The sequence below is a fragment of the Drosophila ficusphila genome, unplaced genomic scaffold (genome assembly GCF_018152265.1).
Source record: "Drosophila ficusphila isolate 14025-0441.05 unplaced genomic scaffold, ASM1815226v1 contig_607, whole genome shotgun sequence".
Classification (NCBI taxonomy): domain Eukaryota; kingdom Metazoa; phylum Arthropoda; class Insecta; order Diptera; family Drosophilidae; genus Drosophila; species Drosophila ficusphila.
Genome location: NW_025064537.1, coordinates 10,348 through 20,792, shown reverse-complemented (window position 1 = coordinate 20,792; position 10,445 = coordinate 10,348). Strand labels below are relative to the sequence as shown.

General features: G+C 37.2%; 1 protein-coding gene across 1 annotated transcript; it reads right to left on the bottom strand.

Annotated features, from left to right (window-relative positions):
• Positions 1-1,244: 1,244 nt before the first annotated feature.
• LOC108100826 (fibrinogen-like protein 1) lies at positions 1,245-2,552 on the bottom strand. Its single transcript, XM_017204895.2, has 2 exons — positions 1,586-2,552; positions 1,245-1,530 (listed from the first exon to the last, which is right to left on the bottom strand). Exons 1-2 carry the CDS (start codon positions 2,503-2,505, stop codon positions 1,389-1,391), a joined length of 1,062 nt encoding a protein of 353 aa, XP_017060384.2. The 5' UTR covers positions 2,506-2,552; the 3' UTR covers positions 1,245-1,388.
• Between the last annotated feature and the right edge of the window lie 7,893 nt (positions 2,553-10,445).

The following is a 10,445-nucleotide window of genomic DNA, read 5'->3' as shown; positions in this document are numbered from 1 at the left end:
GGATCATTTCACTATTTATTTTGTTGGCTTCAATCTATTCACTTTTTTAGTTGGATGGCCAACTCTAAATATTTTACACCATGAGCATGTTGTGCAATCGGCTTTTCTGCTGAATCTTTTAAACACTGCTGATTCAATTTGGCGATTCTGTTCGAACCTTTTGAAAAATAGTTGGCCAATCAAGCGTGCAGCTTCGGCCGCCTTTCTGTTTGTTCGAATTCGCTTTCAAATGTGTAGGGGTTTGCGTATATTTATTGTGTATTGTGTATTTAATGTGACGCATGGGGAGAACATTTCCCTTTCCGTGGGGCGGAAGCCGGTGTCATTCGGTGACAGAAGTGGCGGCATGGGGCAGCCCCATGCCATCGGATTCTGGCGCTTAACAGCGACATTGTTGACATATCTGGACACTTGGATCGCGTCGCATTGGGGCGCGATGTTTGTGCCACGATATGTTGCCAGTTTCATTCTGCGGAACACACACATGCGAGCCCAGTTTGTGTGTGAATTTGTGTTTATTTGCCAGATTCGCTTTTAAATTTATGGCCGAAAGTGGAGTGGAGTGGCGCTGTGGAGGAACTAACGAACAAGCCTGAAAAGTTGTCAGCGATACTTTATGGAAGATACTTTGTGGAGGAGGCTTCTCCCACCGTTGCCAGGCATAATACTATATATTCATCGAAATACGTCTATTAGCTTCGGTGGAGAAAGGAATTCCTTATTTTTCGGAAAAGGCTCCTTATTTTTCGGAAAAAGCGCTTAAAAGAAATATTTGCAAAGAAGTACTTTCTTGCGAAAAATTAAAGCTTTATTTTGAAGGTAAATTATTGTTTTTTGATTATCATCATTAAACATTAAACCAAGACTTTTCTTAATTTAATCAGATTTTAATCAGATCTCGTAATTTAAAAAAATTAAGGGTTTTGCTGAAAATTAACCATAATCTTTTTAGGACACAGTGTATTGGCATATATTGAATGCGATCATTGATTATTACTATCTAAATGCTCAACTAAAATCGCTTTGTTATTAAAACCTTGGATGACTCAAAAATTTGGGATTACCAGTTTTCGCTTCTTATATGTCACTAAGATCACGATATTCTGTTTCAATCCAAAAACATCCGATGGCACAGAATATTTCGGCTTGTAGATGAAGCATGCGTCCTATCGCCGTATCTTGTTATCAACATCTTTACGACTTAAATATATTCAAATAAAATTCAAGTTATATACTAAAGTTAATGAACTTGGAAAGCATGACTTTATGCATTTATTATTTATTGAACAATTAGACAATAATCTTGTTTACATAGAATTCAGTTATAACTTCAAGGGTATATAAGCCTCATTCTTCTGAAGTTAGCTTATATCTTGTTTTTGGTAAAATTATATGATTTTAGGTCTTATCATCATTTCAGCGTAGGTTAACGAGATGTTATAGGCATAATTATGGAATGAACCCCAGAAAATGCCATTCTCTAAATTTATGCTGCAACGACCATCGCTGTAGTATTTTCCATTAAGCGAACTGTAATTTAAAATAATTAAATTATAACGAAAAAGTTTCATTTGAGCATGACTACCTGACAGCACATTTATTGAACCACCAGCCTCCATTTTCTAAGCTTGCGCAATTACCATCCGCTTTATCATTGTCTCGGTCAAATGTGGTGAATTTCATTCCCTTATGATAAGTCAACGAGTCTCCTGCTGTTCCAGAATACTTTCCCAAAGTTTTAAGCTTATATGACTCATCCTCCCCACCAATTTGGAAATCATCGTAATCAGCGTAACCTATGGATCTATCAACCTTGCCAACTTTTATGCGAAGCTCGTGAGGTTGCGCAGAGGTCATGATATGCAATTTTTCGAGCCCAATAAAGAACTCTCCTTGAGCGTTTCCAAATCCGTTCTTATATTTCTCCCAGCTGCGGTCAAATCTAACGGAGCCATCCCAACGCCGCTGAATTGTAATCCACCGTGTTGGGGGAACGGAAACTGCCAAAGCATTTAATATGTCCTTCATCTGAACAGTTTTCTCATTGATCTGATTAGTTTGTTTCTGGATATCATACGTTTTGCTATTGGTTTGATCAGTAATCACTTTAATTTGCATTTGCAATTCAAGAATTTGTTTATCCTTTAATAAAATTTCTTTTACCGATTCGGCATTATTTTTGGATATTTGTTCAGCAATTATTAATTGGCTCTGCAGACTCTTAACAGTTTCTGTCAACGTTGTTTCTAGTTCCCTTTTATTCTTGAGCTGTTCAGATTGGTTTTTGAGTTGATCATCCTTCTCCTTTAGTTGTTTATTCATTTCCTTAATTTGCTCATCTTGGTATGATTTTAAAGCACTGCACTTGACATTACACTCGGCATCTGATAACTTGTTCGGCGAATTCTGATTATCAATGGTCAGTGTAATGATTTTATCGTTTGCATACGCTGATAAACAATAGAAGAAAAATGCAAAAAAAAAAACTAAAGAACGCGACTTCATTATACAGCACTTGCGAAGTGTTTCACTATCAACTCAGGACTGAACTAGGCTCGGAATGTGTTATTATCAGAGAGAGGCAGTGGCATCTGATAAGGAAGCCTTTTCACTAACTATAGTCGATGTGCTTTGACTTTCAAAAATCATTACCTATGAACTATTTTAAGACTTCGGTCGCCACTCAATTATGGATTGAATTCGAATGATTTATTAAGTATTATAGCTTTTATAGTTTTCGCTGCGCATTAATAAGCAGAACCAAATTGTTGTACTACACAGCCAAAAGAGTCATACAAAAAGTAAACCCTTTATTTGAGTTGTATTGAGGATTAAATAATACAAAATTTCAATAACCACTTTTGAACACTATTGGATACTATGTAAGCGAAACCCAAGGCGGAATATTATTTAAATATTATTATTTATTTTAAAATTAAATTATTATTTTTCTTACCATAAAACAAATAAATTGGTAATTGGTCATTTTAATCAATTGGATGACAAGCACAAAGTTACATTATAATTTAACCATCCAAGAATATAAAAGGGCATTCGGCAATCCTTTTGGGGCGTTGTATCCCCAACTGTTAGTCAAGCTGTCAAGCAATGGAGGTGGAAGATTAAAAACGTTGTTACATAAATGCTCTCTGAATATAATAAGTTTGTATACCCTTTCATAGGGTATTATAGAATATTTGCTTTGTGCGACAATCAACTTGTTTAAAATCTTGACATTATTCCATACGCAAGCTAAACCAACAGTGAAATTGATATTCATAAGTGTATTGGCATAGCTTACAAAATAATAAATAAATTTCTTGAAAACCGGACGTCTATATCATACATCTATTATAGGAACAATCGTAGAAAATGGAAAAATAAGCAGAAAAATCGTCAGTACATCGAGGTTGTTTAGCCTTTATGCATTTTGCTCGACATTTGTGGTGACTGCAAGGCTATCTTTCTTTTAATAATAAATGTTTTTATTGAAGCCCAAAAGTAGCCAAAAGTGAAGCCCAATGGTAAAATTTACCAATACATTTTTCAAAAATCGATAAAACTCAATAACATTTCTAAGCTTTTGTAAAAAGTTAAATTTTAAATAGAAGGGAACAATTTCAATTGGCTTAATCCTTTTGCTTACTGATAGCTATAAAAGTAATATGCTCTAAAAAAAATGTTTCCAAAAGGGTTATCAGCATACCCGCTCGGGTTACTTTCAATTATTCACTTTTAAATTGAATTAAATCCCAGAGATCCCTTGCCCAGCAATCGCTAGCTTGTGCGTCATAACATTCCCTGGAAAATCTACATACCTACAAACATATCTAAAGGCAATCAAATTATAGAGCAATTTGAGACAGGTCCAGTCAACTTTCGGCTGTCAATATTTCATATTATTATCGATTTTGTAAGCAAATACACGAAGAAACCCGAAAAGCGGTGGCAAAATCGCAGCACATTCTGGCCTGGCCCAAAGATGAATATCTGACAAAACATATTGCGGCAGTAACAATATTTTGCTTTCCAGGCCAGGCTTCCATTGACTGACTATCCAAATGACTGACTGACTGACTGGTTGACTGACTGACATCAAAAAGCGAGGGAATACATTGGGCCTGTTTATCGCAGACATCAGAGAGCAGCCTTAGTTTCAGCATCAACAAAACTGGCCAACAGCCGGAGGCCAGCACGCGTTCTCCAAATATTTATGAGCCGCAAAACAGAAGGAGGACGACCGAATCGGGGTGTGGATGTGGCACACACTGGCCAGGGGGATTTCGGGCAAGTGATTTACCGACTGAGCTTCAAGTAGCCGAAGCAGCTGTCAATCAGCCTGCAATCAGCCTCCACTTTAAGCCTATAAAAACGTCTGCAGTTAGCGGTAAAGCAAAGCCAAGACCCACAAAACCCAAAAAAAATTGAAAACAAAAAAAAATATACAACCAGCCACGATAAATATATTTAAACCGAAAACCAAAAGCCAAAAAGTAAAAGTGGCTTACGGTAAAACGATTCGACAACGAGAATCTCATACATTTCATACAATTCATATTGCGGCGCACCCAAGATATCCATAAAAATGGAGACGCGTCCCAAGTGTACAAAAACAATTAGTGACCTCAAAAACGTTTTGCAGCTAAAGATTTTTTCTCTGCAGTTGAACTTTTATGGGCGATATGGCAGGGAGGCCTTATAATGTTGTCCGCTGCATTTAGTTAATGAGATCTTAAACATTGACGGGCTGGATTTTCACTTCTCGTACGGCAAACAAGACGTGATCGAAAGCCCAAAAATTATTATCCGGTTGGAGGAAGTGTTTTCCAAGCCAACAGTTTCTTTAAAGAAACATTAAGATTGTAATGAGCATGAAAATATGAAAAACAAATGCAAAATCTTTTGAAATATTGTGCTTTTTGCCTTTAGTCTTGTTAGATTTAATTTAAAATAACCAGTAAAGTAAAAACCTTTATGTTATATTCATTTGCGTCTGGAAAATGATTAAAATATTCTATAGTTAAAATTGCATAACATTCCGAATATCTTTAGCGAGTTTACAAGAAAAATAGTTTTTTCCTTAGGATAAATTTTAGGTTAACTTCGATGTTTCTTATAATTGTATATACTTTTTGTGAAATTCATATTTACTACTTCGACCAAGCTGCTTTTTTTAGGGAGTGGCTGCTTCCCCGAAGAATGGTCATCCAGTTTGGATATTGGTCACGCTGACAATTTCTACCTGGCCGAAAAATATTTATTTATATTTGTATATCTTTTTCTTTGCTTTGCAGACCTTCAGTGCGGCCTAACGTAAATAAAATCCCCAAGCAAATTAATGTTGTATCTGTTGTATATCTTTTGCTTGTTGTTTTTTTTATTGGCCAACACGAAACGAAACTGTCAATTGATGTCTTCGGCGCCGGACGAGGCGGCTTTTGGTATTTCCTTGGAATTATCTTAATGTGAAATCTTGAACTATGTTTGGGGCATAGTCGCAAGGGCCGGCCGGCGAAAATACCTAAGACAATTTTTAATGGATTTCGGTCTTGACATGACATGTCCGAAAACTCTTAAGGCGCATTTAATTGCAAAGTTTTGTAACATCAACCCAAGATGTCACAGAAACTTGGCCTACAGCGAAAGCACGCCGCAAAAAAAACAGAAATCGAACTAATAAGCAGTGGTCTAAACTTCGGCTTAATATCTCCATCAGAACTTTAAGCGATGCCGGGATTCTTATCTGAATTGAGATTGCCGGCGAGCCAAATTTGCTCACTTTAGTGGGCCACAAACCCTTTTCGCATCCCGGCGATTACACATAATTTTCATGTTAATGGCGGCTGGCAAATGCCAAGGTACGATAACGTAGGAAACCCTCTTGAGCAGAGGAAAAAAAAGGAGTAATAAAATGGTAGGAATAACGAAACATATGCGCACTGACGTGTGCGGCTAAGCGCACATTTCTAGCGGAAATCTAACCGACATTCCAAACCGAAAAACGCACACTCAAAAGGGAACCTAATGGAAGATGTTAATATATTTTAAGGGATATCAAGACTTTTAAATGCTCTACAAAAAATATTTTTTTAACAACCTAAGCTTTGAAGTCCAAAGTTAAGAATTGTAAGCCCCTCGTAACCAAATAAGTTGAGTTATTAATTTAAACAAAAAATATAAACATTTAATGTAAGCCTTTGAAAAATGTTATTACTTTAAAGACTTTTAAAAACCAAGTTTTTTAATAAGCAACATAAATGTAAAGAATTTATAAAAATTACAGAACATTATTAATTTGCAATATTTATTTAAGTTAACATGAACATTAGCTGGCAAATTTCTAGTGATAGAACCACTTTATAATAAGCTCTTCCTAAAATACATTCTTAGGACTAAGTGCTGCCATAACCTCGGCAATCTGCACAAATCAGGCGAGTCGTGACCTAATTTCCAATTGTAATAACTTCCAACTATATAGCTTTTATATATCCGCTCCGTTTTATTAGTTTACACCCGACCATAAGGAAGTAATACTCCAGATTACGTCACTCAGCACGACTCCTTGTTGGACAACAAAGTTGAGGCTTTAAAACCCGGCGAGATTATGTGACCAGACGAAGTCCGGACTAAGCTGCACGACCAAACCCATAATATCCTGGCAGTGGGCCATAAAAACGAAGGGAAGAGCAAATAAAACGGGCTTTTGGCCCAGAGACTTGCGGCTCAGGTGTGTGAGAAGAGCGGCCTTTTGGACCAAAACCAGAGACTGACATTTGTTTTTTATCCCCACACTCCTGCGGTTGTTTTTTATGTTCTCTTGTCTTCTTCTCTTTTTTTTTACAACGCTCGGAAACGGATGCGGATACGGATGCGGATGCGGATGCGGATGTCTGCCATAAACGAGCTCATTAGTAGGCACAATGTGCCGTGTCTAATGTGCTTCAATAGATACTTAGCTGGAATTCCTCAAGCGTTCGGTTAAAGTTGAGCTCCTATTTCGACCGCAGGGAAATCGGGCGGGTGGAGTATTAAAACGAAATTTTACAACAGTTTTAAAGTCGTAAACACCCAATGAAAATTTAATGTTGATGCAGGGCAGGTTGTGGCCACGCCCCCAAAGCGATAAAAGGTAAAAAAAAAATAAAAAGAGCTGGAGAATCTGGTCCAGCGGTTTTCGTATCCTGTTTAAAGTTGAAAAATCCCGAGCTTATTGATTTTTTTTCTGTGTTCAGTCGCTGGCTCTTGTTTCGTTTGAATTTGGACAGTTTAATGCTCCATTGAATGTTCCCGGAGAACCGGAGAACCGGAGGCACGGAGTTGCCCCCACGCGCTGTCCAAGTTTATGCCTCGCTGCCCCTCGACCAGGAGGTCCTTGTTCCCCTTTAACCCTATCCTTTGCACAGGAACATCCTCCGCCCTTTCGGCACAGGATTCGATTGGCAACTTTGTTTGGCCAAATTGTACCACCCGCCGCCTGCACATTTCACCCACTTTCCCGGCTTTTCCCTTCTGCCATCGCTTGAAATGTCAATTGCGCTTATTAAGGGAAAAGTTCACTGCGCTACAAACGAAAACGGATCTCAGAGATGGGTGATCTGGGAATGGAGAAGGGTACTATAAAGAACCTAAGAGGTTATTTTAGGAAAGATTTATTAATAAAAGAAGTGAATTTTTTTTTTTTTTAATTTGTTTCTCAACAATAAGAAAACCATTCATTTATTTCATATTATATTTTCTCTACAGATATACATATACGAACAGTTAAATTATTTTATACTCAGTTTTTTTAAAAGTTACTAAATATGTGCATGTACATTTTCTAATAATAATATACTTTACAATTACAAATAAATTTAAAATATTATATCATCCAATAAATATAAATTTAATAGGAATCTAAAGCAACGTTAAGCTTTAAAAATGAAAACGGTGCACCTTTACACTACAAATATTTATTTCGACATATGCATTTTATTGTCTTATAACTTTTATTGTCTTATAATTATATACCAATTTATAACATTCGTACTGAGTACTTTACGTAATTTATATGATAATCTAAACATTATTTAGACAAAGATCCTGTCACACTGCCATCTCTATTTTGAATGGATAGCTGAGTACCTGGAGGGCAGGACGCGGTGGAACTGTCGCCAGGTTGAACAACAAAAGTGGTAAACATTCCGGTCCTTGACGAAGGTGTTTTCGAAAGTTGCTCAAGTGTGTGGCGTAGGCCGCTGGAGAAGCCGCAGGAGCTGCTCCTAATATCCTTTCAATAGGCCAAAATGGCGATGTGGCTGTGGCAAAATCAACTAAGATGTTTGCTTGCCGACTAATGAGAGCTGCCAGCAGATTGTTGTTGCAAAAGCATTTAGGCAATCAAATCAGTCTAAGCCAGGAGCTTAAAGCCAACTAATAGACACACTGATAGAACACCCACACACAGAGAGCGAATTACCCGGACAGCTGGCTAAAAGTCGCATCAATTTCGGCCAGTTCCCTGGCAGGAATTGCGAATGCGACAGATGGTTTTTGGGGCGCCTTCAGCGAGATTTATGTGCTCAGCCGAATGTCCATCCAAACTGTCATTGAGAACCGGCATCTTACGGCCGGCAGTCGAGTAAATCAGGTAAAATATGTCACTCGATTTATTTGAAAATGCAAATTACCCCAAAAGGTGTTCCGCAGCTTAATTAAAAAGTTTGCCGGCACTTTAACTTCGCGGAGGAGTCGAATTAATTTGAATTTATACAAAGAGTGAAGTAATTGCAGGCAGATTGAAGTTGAAGATGCTGATACTGTCTAAAATTAAATCTTCAAATCTCAAAACTGTATTTAGCACGCTAAAAGAAAATATGTTCTACTGAATAATTCCAACTAAAAATGTTCGCTAATTACGTTTGCTTTCCATCAGCAGCATCAGTTTAAATTTAATTCAATTGACGTATGTGTTTTATAATATTGACGTAGTTTTTGTGCAGCAACTTTCATAAATATGCAAATGGCAATATCATATTTTATTTCTGGTCAAAAATGTTGCTGCGCATTGGTTTCGATGGCACCTAAAATACGCGTTGAATATTGCATTTTATGCGATTGAATAATTTGTATTTAAATCGTTCGGGTTCAACGCCCTCGAATAGCTGAACAAGTTGGCTTTGTTTTCTCGTTTAAACGTTTTCGCTGTTCGGTGTTCGCCCGATAAATGTCAGAGGGGATTAGATGCAAAACAAATACATTTTGCGGAGTACTATAAACATGGCATCCCTCTCGTTTGCTCCGCATTCGGTTTTTAGCGCTCAACACGGCGTATGATTAATCAGCAAACGACTAATGCACTTAGTGAGCAGGGCTATGACATTAAAACTTAAGTGTGTGGCCCGCACTTAATTTAAAATGCATGTTAAAACGCCATTAACTCCGAGCAGGAAGTGCTGATGCCGATATATACGTACATATATAGTATGTATGTAATGCGACTACTACTCTTCTTGATGATGATCTGACCCGGGAATGGAGCCCGGGTCCAGGGGCAATCCCTGAGCGTTTATTGAACCCCATTGGAGTGGCGGACAAAGCAATTGGCTCCTCATCGTATCATGTCGCAGTGCAGCCAGGCGTTGCATATAAATTGCCAAAAATTATGAAAATCCGATGCCTTAACAGGTAGCTCTAATTACAGGGTTCACAGCTCATATGACTAATTACGTTGTTGCTTTTTTTCGGCGTTTTTTGTGTCTGCGACTTCGACTGCATTTGTCAGCCAGGCGAAGCCGAGCTCTTGAACCCCGACCACCTCGTAAACCAGTCGAAACAATTAAAAACAGCCTTAAACAAAAATAAAGAGCAACTTGCTGGCCGCCTGCGATTTGCACGATAAAAAGGGGCGAGCGAAGAAATTCGTTTCTTGTTCCCCGAAAACACGAAATTACCTGTTGGCGCCTGTCACTTTGAATTATTAAAGCTTTTGCCAAACAGCAGATCTTCTTGAACTCGATATTCACGAGCCCAACGATTTTCACACTAATTGAACGATAAGGATAAAGATAATAAAAATATTGTTACAAAGATTTAAAGAGAAACATCCAATCGCGAGCCTCGTTTTTATGTTTTCAAATATAAGTACTTACGTTTTATTGATTGAAATACAGGACATATAATAAAAGTATAAAACTTAAAGTAATGTTAAAGTATTAAACTTATCGTTAAGTTAATAATATGTAATTATTCAATATGAACTGTCATTTAAAAGTAAAAATCATTTTTAGCTAAACATATGTATAATATACATTGTATAATATGTATTTATGTAGATATAGTGATCTCTTTTTAACAGGATTTAAAATGTAGAGCCTTGTGATGCAGATGACTCTTCTTTCCCAGAAAAGATGAAGTTTAACTCATAAATATTAAACGCAAAAGCTTTTGTTTTATTATCCACCCAT